General features: G+C 31.3%; 1 protein-coding gene across 1 annotated transcript in view; it reads right to left on the bottom strand.

Moving 5' to 3' along the window:
• Syt4 (Synaptotagmin 4) overlaps positions 1–21,298 on the bottom strand; it is a 127,277-nt gene extending 105,979 nt beyond the window's left edge. Inside the window, exon 1 of the mRNA XM_085815188.1 lies at positions 20,929–21,298. Coding sequence (XP_085671314.1) covers positions 20,929–20,968 — 40 coding nt within the window. The 5' untranslated portion in view covers positions 20,969–21,298. The remainder of the gene's footprint in view (positions 1–20,928) is intronic.
• Positions 21,299–21,830: the final 532 nt, after the last annotated feature.

Consider the following 21,830-nt stretch of genomic DNA (forward strand, 5'->3'; position numbering starts at 1 on the left):
CTCTCACCTTCCTTTTTTATAAATTAACAACGAAATTACAAACAACGAATTTGTAAAGAAAAGCAAGAGAAGAAATTTATGCGAATAATTTAATTTCGAAGAACGCAGTTACAGTAAGAGCATAACAAATGAAATGTATTCAAGGGTATACTGTAGAAACATTAGGTATTTTTGGAAGCAGGCAATATGAAAAATTAGCAACGCCTTCGCCGGGAATCGAACCACGGACCTCTGTAATACGCACCCAGCGTGCAGACCCCCACACCACGAAGGCATGCCAAGAAGGCGGGAGAAATACCTTACATACTTTCCCTTTTAAAGGGCGATTGGGGTTTTTAGGGGACCCAATCGCCAAATCCTAGGTGTGGAGAATCATCATCCAACACCTGTTTATTTCGGGCGCCACTGTAGAGACATTAGGTATTTTTGGAAGCAGGAATCATGCAAAATGAACAATGCCTTCGCCGGGAAACGAACCGTGTACCTCTAGAATACGCGCCCAGCGTGCAGACCACCACACCACGAAGGCATGCTAAGAAGGCGGGAGAAATACCTTATAATACTAACGGTAATAGTCGCTATATTATTTATTTTAAAAAGCCGCATTCCAATAAGAATGCATAGCAATATATACTTTAAAATATCTGATAAGATACCTTCGGTGCTGTTTCCCTATATCTTGAATCTCACCCGCTCATATTGTTTGTCCATTTCTATTCTCTACGCCTCAGATCATTTTATGTTTCTGGGACTCTATCGTCTGCTGCAGCTTAAAAGTCTTCACCACCATCACTGTTGTTATCGCCTTCGTTACCGTTCAGACTGTTTCTCCACTTGCAGCGATATTCAGAATCATCATTATTAGATATTACCATTTTCTTGAAGTTCTTCACTATTATTGCCTCATCAATCAGAGTTTATGCTCCCAAATCCACAAGCAAACCAATTATTAAGACGTAAACGATCACTACGTGAATTAATCCATTTTAAAATGTTCAGAGATCACTTTATGAACGCCTTGAGGAAGGAAAATATTAGGTGAAGATTTAACAAATTTTCATTGCATTGCGCTAAAAATCTGAGGAAAATATAGGAGAGGTAAAATATGCGAGTAAATTCGGTCTTAGTTTTATTGACGTTGAATATAAGCATTCGTTAAAAAGAGAATGTACGCGAGAGAATGGTGTAGCACCAGAGTGCTTGGAGGTCTAAGGACCTTACCCCTAATCGAATAAATAAGTTATTTCGCATTACTACTACATGAAGTAACTGAATGTTAAATAGAGTACGTATATACATAAGTTTTTTTAATAAGCTGAGATAAAAGTAATTATCAGTTGTGATTGTTAAATTTCGATGGAATCTGGATCAGCAATATTACCTCGTAAAGGATTTGAGTGCTCCATTCTTAATTTGTTAGAAAAAAATTAGCATTTTGCCTTCCAAGTTTGGTGTTTATCTATGCTAATTATTGAAATAATACTTTTCCTTTATACTTTCTTCGAGTTAAAAATGATACTTGGAAAATCACAAAAATCTGAACTGTTCTTCAAACTTTTTTTATAAAACGTGTTGAGAAAATATTTGAGGTTAAATTACATAGTTCATTTATAAAGTTTTACTTCTAGCCTATGTAATGAATTAAAGTCGTATTTTAAAACGGTATTCTTAATTTTTTTATCAACGTACATTTCATATTTAATTTAATGAAATATTTAGCATTAAGTACTTTTTTGTTGTTATTACTATTATGTGCAGATTTCGAAAGATTCCGGAAATTTTTAATATTCAAAGAAAATTTGGGGTTCGTCCAGCCTCTAAAAATCCTCTTTCTTTATATTGACCAAAAGGTAAACTTCAGTCAAGTCGTACTTATTCCACGAATCTAAAGAAATCCGTTTTCCTCTTACTACCGACAAAATAAGCAATTTCATATCTGGATTCAACCTAGCATATTTTGTAATTTTTTTCTCTAACTTCCTGGAAGCCTGGCAGCATTCGAGCGGTAAAGTCCCTGAACACTACTTCTTCGACCTGGGTACGATTTTGGGCTGGCTGCATGGGCGCTTTTATAGATTTTCCCACATGTAGCGTAGATACAACCCAGTTTTCCATAAAAAGCCCTCGATGATGGCATCCTCTCCTTGAGCAGATAGGCTTTGCGTGTTTTGCTGTAACCAAATAAACCCCAAAAGTATGAAATTCTGACTATGAAAAGGTTCTGAGTTTTACTAATAATTAAGTTGATACCTGTCACCCACGCGCTTAATTCAGGTTTATGCTTAATTTAAATAGGTTCCATTTGCTTTATTGCTTGCATTTGTATGTGTGGTACGATTCGGTTAGGGGTATTTTACATAGTAATAAGTCCTCTTAACATAATTTATTTGTGCTCAAAAGAAACAAACTGATAACACATATTGTAAGAAAGGAAAATCGTTACCGAAGCCTGCTTCTCTCGGTAACGTCAACTCTCAGACAGCATTGAAAAAAATAAAAAAGGACCGCTACATCTTTAGAATTCTATCACGTGACTTTCTTTGGAATGTTTCCACGAAATTCAACAGAAATATGAATGGATAGCTGATGTTCAATCCCTACACATATTCTCTCCGATTAAAAGGTTTTCAAATCGAAACACACGTAAAAGAATTTAAAAGGTAGACAAAGTTAACTGCAACTCGTACCTTATGCAGCCATTTAGAACGAGCTAATAATGATCAAAAGATGTATCGATTCTCATTGCCACTCTATGTAAGTAATTGCCCTTTTTATAATGATTAGCAGGAAGTGTGTTGCTGCGGGGCATTTGACTTTTACAATTGTGAATTTCTAGGCATGTATTTCTAGGCATATCTAAAATGTTAAATATCAGTGTCGATAAGTTAACCCTTCAGTTTGAAAATTCTCTCTTTATTTGTTACTCATCTGTACTTGTTCAAGTTAATTGTAAACCGGGTGATAACTCAAAATATTTTAGGAAGCAATTCTTAATGAGGTACTGGAAGGTTAACATATTTTAAGAACAGTTTAAGCAGTAGAGTTATGATATGAAATCACGTTTATATACTTATTCTGAAAAAATACACTAATTCGTCTTTACCTGTTTCTCTTAAATTCGTTATCCCAATTTTTTCTTTCTCCCGAACCTTAAAAATTCCATTAAATAGAGTAGATGTTTTTCATGGTTCTTATTTTATGGTTAAAAAGAATAGCTTTTCGTCACTGCGTCAGAAAATTACATTATAAAAGAAATTCTGGGTAATGAGTAAGTTTTGTTTTAAATTCTGAATGCATAAAGCCAGAGTGTTTGAAAATTTTTTAACCATTCAACTCTTACATTAGATACAAAATTTCAGAATTAGAAAACAGTCGATTAAACTCATTAAAATTTATTTCGAATAGTAACTCGAGTTAAGTAGACATTCGATTCTTTTGAGGATAAATCTCTGGAGCTTCTTTTTTTATAGCTCATAAGCTCTTTCACAAATTTAAACTGAAGTCGAAAACACCGTTCCGTCGCTAACAACTTTGAAACAACTTTTTTATTCAAGGAAGATTTCGTTGAATTGGACTTCTCTGGCAGAATTGTTACTTAATAATCGTGTGTTGTTTCTCTTACAGAGAAGAAATAGGAAAAGATAAAGAGCTTTTCTTTTGGAAAAAGAAACAGCCCAATTTATTTTCATGGAAATAGGTTACTTCGAAATTCTTCTTGCTTAATGTAATTCAAAGTTGCAAACTCGGTGGTTTAATTAAAATTTCAGCTTTACACTGAAGCGTCAGTTTAAAATACGTTCCGAACTCGTAATCTAATCTGACAATCAGGAGAAGCCCTTGAGTTCGAAAATTCGCATTCTGCTTTTTGTTTGTTAATTATTTCCTGTTTCCCCATGAAGGCAGATCTATCCATTATTAGAAGCCTTTCGGATTGCAAATTAGTTACAAAACTAGCTGCTTAAAAAGGTTAAATCCTTAAGAATCCTTGCGAGAATTCCTAACTAAATTGAACTTAATTGGCCTTGAATGATAACTTGCCCAAAAGGATAAATAAATATTAAAAACGTATTTACATTTTAGGGAAAAAAAGTACAGAATTCCTTCAATAAGAGTACTTTTGGCTTAAAGTAAGCAAACTAATCTAAAAATATTCATTTAAATAATGAAAGGTAAATTGGCTTAAAACTAACGATACAAAAGATGGTGACGGTTACCTGCTTTAAAAGAAGGACTTGTAGCAGAATTTCTACGTAAAGGCTAAGATTTTCATTACACGTGAGGAAAATTGCAACATCTCATATGATCGGATCATTTAAAAGATATTTTATGTAGCTCATTTCTTCATTATGATATCAATTTCATTATGATATCCATACGTTTATCAAATAGGCCTCTATGGGGAACAATGACAGATTCAATTTGTTTTCTCTAGCAGGTACTAATTTTTTTATGTGTTTCTTATCTAGGCCGTCTTGGTCAAAGACAACGATAACATGGATGCTAGAATCGTATATTTTCATTATCTAAAATATAGAATTTGAATAAAGGAATTAAACAATGATTCTGCAGCTAATGTATAAGGAATTCTTGTATTTCCTCTGCGTATTCTCACGGTATAAGTTATTAGCACGTGCAGTTAGGAAAGGAAACATCTGTGGTTTCTATCTCAGTGAGGTCATAACTGGTTGTGAACATTAACAGTTCCGAAAACCCTACCAGTTTGTACAAAAAAAAATGAAGAAATTTAACACAAAAAATTATCATAAATAACCATAAAACTTATTTATGAAGGCAGTTTCTTTGGAACTGCATTCATTTTTATTAAAGTGCTTCTGTTCTACTACAGACTAAAATTTACAGTAAAATATAACAGGCTAATCGCAGAACTCCAAATTCATTACTTACATTGATATAAATTCATTACAAATTCATTCTTAAATGTCCAAGTTGAAATTCCTGAGCTACATATCGTAAACTATAGTATAAAGAAATCTGTGGATTCACACCGCCGCATGACACACATCGAGTTGTTTAGTTTTACTAATCAGTATTTTCACAATTTCTTTTTCATTAAATGTAGGCTATTAAGGGTTTTTTTTTTTTTTTTTTTTTTTTTTTTTTTTTTTTTTATATATATATATATATATATATATATAGCCATTTGAATTATTTATATCTTCGATTTTGTTTTGTGAATATCCAGGTTATACATCATGTTCTTTTCAATTAGAAAATTAATTGTAAATTCATATTATTTATTATTTTTCTATTCTTTTAGGCTTTGGTCTAAATATATCCGATATCTTACACAAAACTGCAATTCTGTGATATATCTTTAATACTTGCAATGTATCGCAACGCATTTTCTTTCTATCGCTATTTGTTTAAAATGATCACACTGTCACAATCCATTGTTCATTTCCAAAGAAACGCATATCCATAACTTATTTTCGTTATTGAACTCTAGAATGCCTTTTGAATGTAAAAATCATTATTTTTATAACTGAAATTATATGGAAGGCTGACTATCCGAAATTGAGTTATCTGATTTATCTAATCGAGTATTTATATTAAATGACAATAATTCAAAACTAAATTCTTGCTTTATCTGGAAAAGGAACTTAGTTATGTATTTTTGCATGGAAAACGACTTTCACGAAGAACCTGTCATGGCATCGGAGAAAAGGTACAGAGAAATAAGTAGGCCAGATTAGAGATGGGAAAAAACTGCTCTTTTATAGGGTCGGATAAAAACTTTCACTCGCTGAAATGAATCGCTTCTTTTTTAGGACTCACCGCTCACTAACAATAACCTTGATGAAAAAGATCCGGAGAGAGGAGTAAATCAAAGGCTTCGGGAGCAGTGTAATTGGGATCGGCTTGCGAGGTTTGAGCGAAGAGCGAAAAGAATCGAGCGAGTTGTGGGTTATTAAAAATCAACTCAATCAAACGCTAACTCTCTAAATTGATTTCTCTCAGATGCAGTTCTGAGATTTCCTAAAACTTTGCTTCTACACAAAATGAATGATAAAATTCTGGAATAAAAATTTTTCAAAAGGTTGTGAAAAGATAAAATTTAAACTTTTACATGAGAATATAATCATTCTTTTCTGCCCTAAAGAATCGAACTTCCCTGGCATCCTTCCAAGAAGGGCTGAGCAACTTCTTCGCAAATCAGACCTGGTATCTTTATTCCTGGTATACTTCCAACAAGAGCTGTCCGTGAACTGTAAAAGAGCTATAACTCCATTGTCTGAAATCGGAGTAAATTCACACAGTAAAGTTAATCAGTTCTTTAAATCAGTTCTGGAACAAATTATCCAACTACACTGGTTATCATAAATTAAGGAAAAATCACAAAAATAACGATAACTTCCTTAAAAATAAGCCAAACCGTGTAAAATTTGAATATGTTGCTAAGTAAGAGTAGCTGAGTAAAACTGCAATATGCAAATTAGCGGCGCTGCACTCGGAGTACGTCATCAGTGAGGAGAATAAAAGTCCATGTTTGAGAGCAAGCCCACATATTGCACTGTGATGGTGACATCAGAAATCTGAGATAGCCAATTCATAACAATGACCTCCAGGCATCATTTGCCTGCAGAACTACGATGGAAAGCCATTGGGAGACTAGAGGCAGGATAAAGTCAAACAGAAGTGGCCAGATGGCTAAATGTGAGTCCTTCTATGGTTCATAGACTTTGGAGGCGATTTCAAACCACAGATTCGGTATCTAGGAGGTTCAGCCAAGGGCGGCCAACTGCTACGATGACCGATATTTGACATTATGTGAACTCAGGAATAGAACCGCTACTCCGACTCTTTTTAGATCCTCCCTTGCAGCAGCCACCGGAAGGTTGGTGTCAACGTCAACTGTGCGAAGAAGGCTTCACGAAGGTGGTCTGTATGCGAGGCAAGCAACCATTTGCGTGCTGCTTAAGTCACGCCGTAGGAGGGACCGTTTGCAGTAGGCACTACAACATGTCCACTGGACGCCTGAGCAATGGAGGGTTACGGATGAGTCCAGGTTTAGTCCAGAACGCGATAGTAGGCATTGTTTTATAGGAGAGAACCTGGAACCCGTTATTATCAGTGAAAGAGATGCACATGGAAGAGGCAGTGTCTGTGTTTGGGGTGGCATCTCTTTGGGTGGACGCACAGACCTCCATGTCTTTCCAACGGAAACCATGAATGCTCCGGTTTATAGAGATGACATCCTTGGTGCTTATGTGCGCCCATGTGCCGGGGCAATAGGTGATGCTTTCCTGTTACAGGACGACAACGCAAGACCACACAGGGCTCGCATCGTAGATGATTATCTTCAACAGGAAACAATTATGCGCATGGAGTGGCCAGCTCGATTCCCAGACTTTAATCCTATCGAGCACGTTTGGGATGCTTTAGGGAGACGTCTAGCTGCTCTCAATCCGCCCCCTCAAACCCTTGTCGCGCTTGCAACGGCTTTGCAAGAGCAATGGCTCTCGCTTCCTATGGAACTGATAGACCGCATAATTGAAAGCATCACACATCGCTGTATCTGCTGTATTGCTTCTAGAGGCGATCATATTCCATATTGAAGGTACTTTTCCTATAGCAAACTGACACCTTCGATTTGTTCATTTTATACATGTGCTAATTTCTATACTATCATAATTGTCTGGTAATTTATTTTTATGTTATTTGATACCTTATTATGTGTTATATATTGTGAGTAAGTTTCATAAAATTCTACATGTAACTTTTTCAGTAATCGTGATTTTTGTGATTTTTCCTTAATTTATGATAACCAGTGTATATTGTAGAATTCTAATGTAACTTCCGAAGCTTTATATAAGTGTAAGAATATGTGTTCCTAATGTTGACGACCAAGGTTCTTTGATACACGACGACGAATATCGCTCATACACAGTGAGTTTTCGTGATGGCGAGTCAAGCGGATGCGGATGTGTTGTTTGATATTAAAAATTCATTTTATATTGGAAATTATCAGTATTGTATAAATGAAGCTCAAAAGTCGAAGGCTCGTGAAATTGAAGCTTTCATATTCATTTCATTATTGGTCATATTAAAATTTTAAATTATATTTAACCCTTTATACATTTTTAGAACATGCTTTGTGTTCCATCGCAGTTGTTAACTCATAAATCTGAAACTTTTGAAAAAATATGTCTTGAAAAATAATTATGCGAATGGTACTAAATTATTCATGTAATAGTTGCTGCAAATTATAATGGAAGAATTTATGTTTATGTGCAAAATATATTTGACTTCCATATTATGTTAAACTGTTTATATTTTATACGTTTGATTTGGTTCTGTTGATTTTCGTAAAGCGCACAAAGCCAATCTTTCTAAGAGGAGAGATGTCTTCGTGGAGGCTCTGAAAGGGAAACTAGCTCATTTTCACGTTTCACAGGGAAAAACCACGAAAATTCCCATGCAGCCAGCACGTTTGCCTGAAATCGAGCCCAGATCGAACTACCAGTGTTCAGCAACTTCAACGCTGGACCGCTGGTGGTCTAATATTTTATGGGAACATTATGCTCTTAAGTGTTATAATTTGCTATAATTACTGTAATTTCTATTTGGTTAGCATAACTCTTAATTGGAATATAATCATTATTGCTGTTTATAATCATCCCAATTGTCAGATTGGAAAAGTTTCAAAAAATTCATTGTATTTAATGATGTATTGTGAATAGCTAATACATGTTCTTTGTAGGAAATTCTCACCGCTTAGCTTTTCACAGTTGGTCAAAAAGTGAGCAAACTTAAAAATATTTCATTAACTGGAGAGCATTTGAGTGTAGTTAGTCTCAAATATTTTCAAGGTTGTTTAAAAAAGGAAAGAAATTGATTTAAACATTTCATGATTGCTGACCTTAGTCTGATTTAGATATAAGTCCTAGCACTTCTTTGTTAAAGCAGCCACTGAAAAAATGCAGGAATTATCCCATCTTCGTAGCCTCTGCGTAAATAAGCACATATACCCCGAATATTAGAATCTTCGGAAAATTTCATAGCTTATACATAAGAAGTTAACACATAAACGCGACGAGAAAAAAAAATCTTCTCAGGGAGGTAAATTTCTTTTTAATTAAATTTGTAAAGTACAAAAGGATCGTACAAAGAGTAAATCAACAATAGAATACGGAGCAGAAAACATTACAAGATCATAAATAAAGAAAAGGAGATTCCATAATAAATTTTACTTTGGTATTTAAATCGGCAGAAATTAAACTCCCGTTCCTTAAAAGAATTAAAAATAAGGAAGCGAATAAAAGAACATCTTCTCTGAAATCAAAAAATAAAACACTTATTCCACGTTTTTTATTGCTATTTAAAATAGAAAATTAACTCCCATTTTTTTTAAAGAAGTTGTCTCTTTCAAAGGGGTAGAATGCGGCAAAGGCGTCATCGCCCTTAATAACTCTTAAAATTGCTCTATTTCTTATTTTGAACACATAAACAATCTCTCCGTGCCCCATAGATGTACAATATGGGGCTTACAAAAGTATGCTAACCCTATTGATCATTCCAACTGATGTTTGTCACGAAATATTCAATTATCGTTGTTTTAATAAGCAATAAAAATTCAGAACATAAACAATGAATCAGTGAAATCTGGGGTGCCTGATAATTGGAAGATTTCAGAATGCATTAGATAATCCACATCTATCGACAGAAAACTCTTCAAATATTATGCTGGTGACTGGTCGTACTGTCATAAATATGTCTCATGATCTTGAAATTGCTATGCTGGCGCCTTCTCGGTCAATGCACCCAGTCTGCGGGCAGCAGAAAAGAGAGAGAATTCTAAAATTTCTGGCTTCCATTTTTTTATAGACTGCATAATAAACATAAAAACTTTTTCTATACAGAAAGAAATGCTAAGAAAGCATTTGGTGACTTTTAAAATGTTTCTAAATTATCCAGTTCCTTCAATTTTATTGATGCAATCAAATTCTATATTACTCAACATTAAGCTCAGCGACTTTTGTTCCTAGATGTTAATTATCTTTAGATTGAAATTATTACTGTGTTACTATTACTAAAAGAAAAGTTAATTTACAATCCATTTTAAAAACACAGTTTTGATTAAAGAAACTTTCAAAATATATTGGATATAATACGAGTAATCTAGATAATCCAATGCTTATGAAGCATAAAGCAGAAAAGGAAAATATCTTTCTAACGATTTCAAATAACTTTTTACAATTAAATTTAAATTGACTTGCTAATTCAGTATAAAAAAGTTTAGTATCAAGTGATATATCATTTTATACTTAGAATTCCATATAGTATCTTTGACAAGTATACTCATGATATAGTTTAATGTTTTTAGATTTTAAATGACATATTGACCTGAATATAAGAAAGTTCCATATAAAATTATTTCCCTTATTTTTTAATATGCTTTACGAGGAAAATGAAGTGTCTCCTATATGATGACGATTTTACATATAAATATTCTTAACAGGTTAAAGATGTTACAAAAAAAGGATAACTAAAGTGTCTAAATACCGTAGGTTAAGTAAAACGCAATATATGTGCTTTCTTTCAACATAACATTTAAAGAATAACTGATAACATAACTTACAATATAAAAGGTAATTTTTTTAGTTATGTGTTAAGAAAGGCATTTTGAGAATTAACTCAGTTCGTCTTTATTTAGGAAAGTAAGGTTGTAAAACAAGAATATAGTTCAATATTTCTTAACTGCTATTTTGGAGGCAAATAATGTTTTTAATATCTGAGTAATAAATATTAAAAATCGGTAAATTGCAATGGAAATCGGTAAATTATAATGGAAGAATTTATGTTTATGTGCAAAATATGTTTGACTTCCATATTATGTTCCAAATGTTTAGTAGCTGTTAAACTGTTTATATTTTATATGTTTGATTTGGTTCTGTTGAAAATATTTGATGACAACATCAATATTTGATAAAATATTTTATGTTGAAAATATCTGAGTTATTTGATGCATAAAACTGTTTCTTCTTATAAAAAAGAAACAGTTTTACGCATCAAATAAAATTTGAATCATAAACATTATTCCTCTTTTACTCTTGACGAAAGAGCTCGGGAAGAAAACTTTTATAACCCTGCTGTATAAAACTGGTAAAACTAATTCAATGAAAAGGAAAGTTTATAAAATTTCCTTGCCACGGACAATTGTTTTCTAGCATATTTTCAGAACTTAATTTATCTTAAATAAAACTCAGACCTTTCACTGTAAAACTACTGTTTCTGCTTGAATAAAATTGAAATTTCTAAAACCAGATACTCTGGGGTTGAGTTTGATCAGCAGTGCTTTATTACTTTAATAGTTGAAATTCCATATATTCCTATACAATATATAATTTCCTTAAATGTCATTGTTATAAGTTAGGCTTCCGATTATTACTCGCTTCCAGAGGTTTTTAATTATTTTTACTTAGTCCTTTCCAGTGGCGTTCTCAGATTAATACTTTACGAAAAACTTGCGACTTGTTAGAAGAAATTCTTTACGGACTTAAATTCATTCTTGAATTTAAGGCTTCAAATGAATTTAAAACCTTAGTAGTAATTCATTGGTGTAAAAATCTGGCCCTTGACAGCATGAAACATAAGGGCTGTACGATGAAGTGCCCGCCATTAAGCAACTTTCTGGTATTCAACGGTTCGAAAATTTACAGTGTTTCACATTTGTTTTCGGACACGTATTTTTCAATTTTGTCTACCAGTTACTAAATATTATCGAAATGAGTTTTACCTGCACTGAACGGGAAATTTAATATATAATTGAATATCTAATTAATTAATTATTGTTAACTAAGATTATACTTCTCATGCAACTAATTACTCTAAAATATATCATGTTTTCTTAAATTTACTGCATACATGTTCGTGTATACATGTTCGATAGGATTTAATTCCGGAGAATATGAAAGAATTTTGATAACTTTAGGACAGTTGTATAATAACTAAAGGCCGTATGCTTACGGCCGTTATCCTCATAGAACTTGAATAAATTCTGGATTCCAAGTTTTCTTACAGATGCTCAAAATATTTCATTAAGAATATTTATATACATATACATTTATCCTGATTTTTTCCTACAAAAATTAGATTTCCCATTCCAGAAGCAGCGAAACATTCCTAAACCATTATGCCTTTCTCCTCGTGCTTAGAAGTAGGCAATAGGTTTTTCGGATTCAATTCTTCGTTTGTCTTTCGCCACACAATAATTCATACAAACATATCAAATTTTGACACTGCTGCAACTATACTATTATTTCAGTGTGATGAATCTTTGCTTATCGTGGACTTTTCTAACTCCGGGTGTATTTTCCTTGTTTTCTTGCTGATGAAGGATTTCCTTCTTGTTTCCTTCTTCTTCCCATTGTATCCATGTGTCTTAATGACTTTTCTTCAAACAGTTTCGAGATAAATTTTTATTGAAAACTGTTTTTCTAAATTTTCGCAAATTTTACATGACTAATTTTTGGGTTTTGTTTTATTTTTAATAGGATAAGTTTCCTATTGCGTGGGTTACCTTGGAATGTGGTCTAGACTTCATTGCAGTTTCTACAGCTCCTCGCAGTTCCCATCATTTCTAGTAAAATTAAAAGAACCTTCGATAATTTGAATCATCTTGTCATGTTCACTTCAGTTATGAAATTGTTTATATGATTTGCTAAACAAGTGATAATTTTTAAATGCGGACTATAATTTTTTGGAAGTATTTTCATTTGAAACAAAGAATTCTGATAAAAAGCATTGTGTGTCAAATTATCTCAACAAAATTTTCGAGTTTCCGAATTATTATGATAGTTACTGACGAGCATTAGAATGTGTAGATAGGTTGCTAGATTGTGCAGATGAATATACTAATTTTGAATTTAGTGAATGCGTGATGCTAAGTAGTGTTCATAGTTTTACAGTCGTATATGAATGGATATCAACCTATCTCAAAACGAAGGAAAATAACAGATATTTTCCGAAAAGAAATAGGAAATATATAACTGTTATATTTTTATTGTAATTAACATTAATTTTAAATACTATATAGTAATTTTAAATAGTATATTTACATTCATTTATAATTTATGAATAACTATTTTTTAAGGTACCCGTTCTTTGATTTTTTAATTTTTATTTTATAAAGTTATTTGTATATTACCCATGTTTTCCTATTATCCGTATATTAATTAACACAGTTATTGAGTGTAGCGTTTTCCACTTGATATATCATTTCATTTCGGAATATTCAGTGAGAAAAAATTTATGAGATAGTTATAATTTATTCTTTTAAATCATAGGAAAACTCATGTCTTCTCATACGAAAACTAAATTACAAATTTCATGTTGTTTTACGACGCATGTATTTCATATAGAATAAAGTGCGTTTTAAAATATTGATAACAGATTAAGATTTACATATTGCTTCAACAAATGTTTTTGCATATTGTTTCAATAAAATGCAATCAATTACTTTTCTTAAGTAGCAATATCTATAACATAAGCGTCTCATTAAGCTTAGTATATTAGCTTTAAATGCTCATGATATAAAGTATACGCAGAAACCTAGGGTGTAGTTATTTTAGAGAGGTTTCACTGAATGCAAAACTTTATGCAAGAAGATCTACTGCAAAGCCTGCTGTATATTCTAAAGTTTATTTAAAAATTACCTAAGCTGAAAGTATGTTGCAGCTTACTCTCAATTCTTTTAGGAGAAGAGAAAATAAAAAAAGAAGAAGGGAAAATGAAAAATGAATAAAAGGTTTTTAAAAAACTAAACTACTGAAGTAAAAAACTGAAGTATTTGTGTAAGTAAAAGTTCAAAACTTTTCCATTTGAGTGAACTGTTGGAAAAAATTATAAATGAAAGAAGTTCCATTCTCCGAATGACATCATCTGTTGTTTCCCATTTCTCAGACGATCCTATGCTGTGGGGAATCATTGATTTCCTTTACTTGTACAAGAAGTCTTTTGTTCTCTGTTTTATTTCATTGACTCACTAATATCTAAAATCTCCACATGAAACAGTACAGATGTCCATAAAGGGGAACTTAGTATATTTTTTTCTTTTCTAATTTTTTGTCTTTTTATTATTTTTCTATCTTGTTTTAAAGAATCTCTGAAATGGAGTTGAAATGCTAGATTGTAGAAACAAAAATTCCTTGCATATTTACATCCATAAACATATCTTGCTTAATATTTAGTTTTGAACTTCCACTAAATATTCGAGTAAGAAATGCACTTAAAAGGACTTCCAAATTTTCAAGATATAAAAGCAATAATATATTTAAAAAATCTATTGTTGTTTACTGTTACTAACAGAAGGTTTATTAAAATGCAAAGAGCTATAATTTATATTAAAAATTCGTCTTATATTCTTTCTATAATAACATTAAACTATTGAAGATGTCCTTAGACACTGAGATTATTTTCACGATACAATAAAATATTTATGCTTCTAGAAAATTCGGAAGAATTCAATATGTATTCTGATCAGTTTCAGATTTAATTTAGTTTTATAAAATTCTTTATTAAATTTTATCATTTCATTTCCAAAAAATATAATAATATACTTAGGTATTTGAAATCTTCTCTGAACAGTATGAGCATTTCTTGAGTCAGACTGTTTTTTCAAAAGGAATAATTAAGTTTTCTTATTTCCTGGTCTATTACCTTCTCTTTTTAATCTAACTAGACGCAATAAATTTACAAAAGGTACGAAAAATCTAGTACTAAAATTTTAATTAAAGTTATTGTTTCATCTACGTACTTAATGAATTAATTCATAATTGATTAATCAATCAAAGTGAAATAAAATAAAGTATAAAATATTTACGGACTTAACAGCTGATTATTATCTGATACATTAAATGGAAATTATTTCATTTTCACACACGAGTTTGAATTAGATAAATATTTTTCATTCCTTTTCAATTACTGTTTTGCAAGTTTTGAATTGTGTTACAACAGTAAAGGAAAATATTTATATAAATTAATGAATATAATAATCGATTTCTGAGAAAAATATAATCATAATTTTTATTATAATAATTCTAAGAAATGTACGATATCGCAGAAATGTATAAAATGTGATTATTTGTCGTTCTAAAACATACATTTCTCGTTAACGGTTTTGGCAACTTCTTAAAAAATATTAAAAGTACGTAAATTTTTTAATGTGTCCTTTACTTTTTGTCACTGAATATTGTTATAATTGGTGTCAAGTCACTTTAATTCAGACTAAAATAGTTTGAAGATGTATAAAAAAGCGCTGTCCAACCGGTATAGCGGTTAGCGTCGCTGATTGCCGTGCCGAAGCGCCTGGGTTCGGATGCCGGAGAAGGCATGGTTGTTTGTAAATGTATAGTGTCCGTATGGCAGGGGAGCCTCTAAATATGTGGCGATCCGACAGTCCTCTCCAGAGATTGATAGTAGGAAAATAGGGGGTGGAGACCCTCGGAACCGTTCTCTCGGCCTGCGCTCCATCAAATTGGGGGCGGACACACAGCTAAATCGCATTGTCACCGTAAGGTTCTCAATGCTGTTATCAACGGCAGGCGTGAACTTGTGCTCCTTGGGATGACTATACGTCAGGAACATTAACAACAACAGTAACAAAAGCATATCGCTAAATGAAATTCTAAATTACTAAAATACATTGAATTTCAGACTCCAACGTTTTCTCAAGAAAGCATTGTGCAAAACATACAGTGGCTCCCAAAAGTGTTCGGACACTTTCAGAATTTGTAGAAAAAGCGCTATAGCAAGAATTAAATTCGAGTATAAAGCTCAATAATTTTTTCATATCATCTTCATGCGATTTTGAATAAAACTAAACTTTTCATTTTTGATACTAACCTATTTTCGTTTTCTAAAATTGAAAATGTAAGGAATCATAGATAAAACACGGCGCAAAAATAATCGTACACCGAAACATTTCGTAAATAAAATTATAATCTGACACTTTTTTTTTCATTTTGATGACTTTTAAAAATTTGCTTGAATTTATTCTTTGCTTGCTTACTTCGTAATTTAATTAATATTTATAAATGTGTCGTAATCGTAAGGAAACAACTAATATCATAAGTGCTGCGCAGGATATCCTACAATATACTAACTAACAGAAATACTACAATATTTATTGATATGTGCAGATTTCTCTAAAGTGTACGAAGACATTTATGGGGGTAACTTTTCTGCTACTTTTTGATTATTGATGATTTTTTCCAAAAATACGTTTTACTCTGTTCATAAAATAACTAATGTATTTTTGCTAAGAGAAATTTTTAGATGTTATTAAAAAATTATCATTCTTAAATATTAATTTTAATTAATGAATAAAGCGATATTTCACTGAAAATCGTAAGTGTACGAACACTTTGTGAGCCATTGTATATTTCTGATATTATTGCTGATGGTGCCGAGAATTTCTTAACATAATAAAATATAAAGAAACTTCTGAATGTAGTATTACTGTATATACTTAAATTTTGTTATAAATGCTGCTAAGCCATTTAATTTCACATTGAAATATTTACAGACAGATAACACAAGTATACAATAAATCAGATTCTAATTTATTTGAATTTTAAACTGAACTCTTTCTCTATATGTAGATGAGATTCTAAATTATATTAAATGTGAGATATATAAATTTTTTCTCCGTAACCACATGCAAAATAACAAATAGACTGGATATGTTTTAAAATTTTGGGCTGTAAACAACAATTAATCTAAAAAGCAAACGGAAATGATGAGAAAAATAAAAAATGAACTTTGGAAATATTTTTGCATATGTCAGTTGATTTTGACAGCTTACAACTCAGCTTAGAACTCAACTTACAGCTTACTTAATAAATGAAATTTTTCAAATTTCACGATTAATACTCTTCCTCGGTAATTTTTATTTTATTTCCATTTTCTAGTTCTTAATTTGTAAGGACTGCTTCGTAATAATTATCACATTTTCCCTACATTGAAGCAGGCTTCAGCATTTATAAAGTAATATATCACTTCAGAAACATTTTGAAAGATTGATGCACTCATTTTATTAGAAATAATTTTATAGTTTTATGCATAAAACTTTATAAGTTGTCGAAAGAGTGTTTATAAAAAAGAGAAAATATTTGTAGAACAGTAAATGGCAATTAAGACACAGTTACTGATAAAGAATTCCATGGAAATAAGTTTGTATGCTAATTTGTTGATACCCAGCGTTGAAAATATCTACCTGAGTTTCTGGTGAACGAGGAATGCAATTACGGGTGATTAAAGAACAGATATAAATACAGGCAGTTATATGATTTTTAAAATGCGTTTTAAGAACATCAATTAGAATTTTGGTAATAGCAAATAGCTGGTGTACTGAAAGCTCCTCAGTCACGGCTGAACGTATCCAAAATCCCTCGTACTATTTTATAGCAGTAAAATATATTTTATGCTAATTAACTAATTTTTATGATTTAGATCTTTACTATGAATTCTTCTTTTCGTTAGCTATCACCAGGGCGCAAAGGAGATTAAAACGTATTTAAGGAGAAGGTTTTGAATATTTTAGATCAGAACTTTCGGCTGCATTTTCACAGTTTTGCTTTCTATCGCCTCGGCTATAATTACTTTTTAAACTTTAAATTGAACTTTATGTTATTTTAAAAACAGCTAATGCCGTAATTTTGAGTATAAGAAAAGGTTATGCTTTCTATTCCTTTTCAGCTTAGATGAGAAATTTTATTTAAAACTTATTTTGCTGTTCATTTTCAGACTAAGCGATAACTCGCTTGTGAGTCCACTAGGTCTGAAGAACTTTGACTTAATATTACACAAATAATACCCTATAAGCTAAAAATGCCCCTTAAAAACCAAAAAACGATAAACAGGCATAAAATGAGAGTCCGACAAAGCAAAACGAATGACATTACATAGCATGACGTTTTTGTTCAAATAACTCTTAGAAAGTCCCTGTGTCATAAATACATTACTGGCAAAAGTTTTTATATGCATAGCTTCTTTTATAACATTGTTATATTAATGGCAAATATAACACCGAAAATTAACTTCAGAAATTCTTCAACGTTTGGGAGAAGTATTCTGTTTCCACATCTGTAACCACATTTTAAAAATCCTTTACTGGGTGTTCGATTTGAGAGTTTAACCATGTCATAAATAGCTAGGTTAAGGAGAAGCCAAAAACGTTCCTTGAGGACGGCTTAAAAAAATTAATTTTTCGTAATTAACTTTTCGTTCGGATACATGTATGGAGTTAAATGTATATTATGTCCAAAACTTCCATTGTAATATTGATGAAAATAGACGAAATAAAATAATTATTTTTAATTCCTAGAACTTTAGAAACATCCCCCGTATTATATCAAGACATAATACGAGGGATATATAATCAGGACATTATAAAGTAAATAAAGCATTTTTATAAAAACGTGAAAGTTTTCATATTTTCTATTACAACCAAAGGAGCGTTTTTTATATTTACACGCAAATACACGTTTCGAGAGCATTTGGGCTAAAAATATTTAAAAACAGCATGTCCTTAGAATTTCAGATAGACAGTCTCGCGCTTCAGACAGTGTTGCCAGGGCTCGCTTTGAAATCATCGAGTTTTTTAATCAAAAATCAAGGTTTTCCAAAATATGAAATAGATAATAAAACTAATTCGAAACTCAAAATTCGATACATATTCGGCTGGAGGACTACGTTATTCAAAATTTGATGGCTCTGGGTATCGTTGTTTTTCACAACGCGAAAATTATGCATACATTCATGCAGATTCTTCATTATTTAATTTCTTTAAATATAATACAGAGTGGTAATATTTAGTGGCAACAATCTGAAAAGTGATTCAATGCGTTTAGTGATTCAACATTAAATATTAACATGTATATTTTACTCATGTGTAAATTATATGCATTCATTAATAAATATTATTATAGAGAAAGAGAATAAATATTATTATATATTGTATATTACATATTAAGTACAATAATATACATAAATGAATATGTTAATGAAATAAAATAATAATGAAATAATACAGGACATTATAAAATAAATTTAACTTGAATTTATTATGTAAATAATCACTATTTTTTTAAACCTGTGTTTCAGTATTCTCGATGCATAATATTATCTATAAATAGTGTTAGTGTTATCTGAGTTTTCAATTTATGAACAGATATCGCCTACGTGGAACAAAATACGTAATAATGAAAAATGATCTTTATAAGAATTTTTATGTTTTTGTTTTTATTCTTTTATTCCATACACGTAAATTCTCAATCTCAACGAAATTGCCGAACGTTTTACTCTAAATATTGCATTAGGAACTCAAAACAAGTGTGTTTTATATTGTAATCCATGTTTCTGAGATATATTCCTATCCTAGTAACCTTTATTTTCACTTAAAGTTTGATACAGAATAGAGGCTATTAAAATTTTAGGACAGAAAACAATAAACGAAATCAACTACGTCCTCACAGGAATTCGAACTACCGATTTTTCAATTTCTAGAAGTCGATGTTACACTTATACCACAAGAATATATACATTTGAATGCGATAATTCCTTACAATAATTTTTTGTTAAAATGTTTTCGTCCGTGTCTTAAATAAATAAATACATTTCATATCTCATAAAACAGTATAGTTTGACTGAAGTTTTAAATCTACTATTCAGATAATAAGATTGGAAAATATTAAGGCATGCATCGCGTGGGCATTGCCTTAAATGAAATACAATACAGCTACCTCAATGTGTTTTTAATCATGAGAAGATAAGAATTCATAATCCTTATTTTCAAACTGAAAAGTAAATGAATTTCATGGCCAAATGTAATCAATAAAAAAGTACGTACTTGTTTAGAATTCTATTTCATGTTTTACAAATATGTTTCTAAGAGAGACTTAGTGATATTTTAAAAATTTTAAATTAGTGTTAGAAAAACAAAATTTACTAAATTTCTATATTTTATTAAATTTAAAATATGTATTTTATTAAGTATGAATTCTATATTTCATTGAACTTATTTATTAAATCTCTGTTGTTATTTGTTTCTTGTTACGGATTATATTTCATAATTTATATTGATAAAACCGTTAGTCTTACGTTCCCTTTCAAAAATATTTTTATGTTTCATTGGGAGCAGCCGATGTGATTGAGCATATATCCATTATCAAGAACGTTGTTCAGAGTGCCCCACAGGGTGAGACCAATATTACATCTGCAAAGGAAAGCTGGATAAATATCTACATACATCTGTGCTTTCTCCTAAATTCGAGCGTAGGACCAATGATATGGCCATCATACTGATCAAGGCGGCTAAATACCTAATTTTGAAATAAACAACACGGAAGCTTATTATAAGCGCTAAACAATAAAAATATTCTTTTTATCTGTATTACAAATTTTAAATTCTTACAAGTCTCATAACACCATTAATTCTGTATATATATGTCGCCATTTTTTTTTAAAAATGTTCTTCAATTTTTTCCAAGAAAGGAAGGCAAGCTCACACACACAGGACAAAAATATAAGAGTTTAAATAATTTGAATCAGAAAGTACAATAACTAAACCCTTTTCTGCAATTAACAGTGATGGCTATTCATTTACATATATCATTTTTCTAAAGTGAATCTATTGAATGATGTCTAAACTAGCATGATAGAAGATGGTTTGTATATATATACTGGAAAAATGAGGAGTTTATTGGATAAGTGTAAAAAAACAATTAAGTACATTTATCAAATACCACTAATTGTCTTCATTTATTAATAAGTTGTCTAAAATTCGTAGTAGTAAGTTTACTACGCAATAAAGAATTTCAGAACAGCTGTTTACCATTTAAAGATATTACAAGTGTATCGCATCAAAACTTCAGAAAAAAATGTTCACAAAGATGAAATTACACTCACCTTTTATATGAATTTGGTCGGCCGGACCCGGAGGCGGCATGATGTCTTTTTAGCTGAAAAAAAACGAGAACTTTTTTTTTCTTGGAAACTTTTCAACTACATCTTAGACACTTTAGAACACCATATGTTAGACTTTGACTTAAAATCCTAACCTCACGCCTCACGTTTAAGTATGGTAAATGACTCTAGGAAATCTAACTGAAGAAATTAATCTTGAACTACAGAGATGAAGCCTTTTCAACAGTCAGCGTGTCCCTTGTTGATTGTTAATAGTACTGAATTGCTTGAGTCACAAAATTTTAAATACAGGGTATCTGCCCGGGTAATGTAGCAGCGATATTCTGAGCAGCGTTTGGGGCGTAAGGTCGATCATTGCGTGCCTCGTTGCCATAGTTACCGTCGGTCGGCTCCAATCTGACTCCTCTGTGTCTGATATACACACCTTTTGCTACAACTAGAGAAAGTATTCGAAAAGATCCACTAGGGGATGGGGGTAGGTTCTCGAATTTTTCTTCCGTCAAGCAAAAGCATTAGTCATCCTACGTAGTTGGGCGGAGGCGTAGTAAGCAGATTATAGAGTGCTGTTACAGCTTTTGAAGATTTTCTGATAGAAAATTAATCTTTTGTTAAGAAGAAACTTTCAATTTCTAGGCAACAAAAATATTTGCTCCTTTTGAATTTACATTTACTTTTTGGACAAGAAGGAAAATATTTTTTCTAGTTAATTAAATTAAACACTAAGTAAATTTAGTGTCTCTTTAAATGATTTTAATATATTACAATTAAATTAAATAACTGAAGTTAGATATGTAGTCATAATACAGTAAAAGTTAACATAAATGTTAGCTTTAAAATTTCAGTTTCATGAAACTTTTAAAGAAATATTATATAGGGTTCTATAA

The sequence above is a fragment of the Stegodyphus dumicola genome, chromosome 4 (assembly GCF_044657685.1).
Source record: "Stegodyphus dumicola isolate Sdum_Otavi_A_Nest chromosome 4, ASM4465768v1".
Classification (NCBI taxonomy): domain Eukaryota; kingdom Metazoa; phylum Arthropoda; class Arachnida; order Araneae; family Eresidae; genus Stegodyphus; species Stegodyphus dumicola.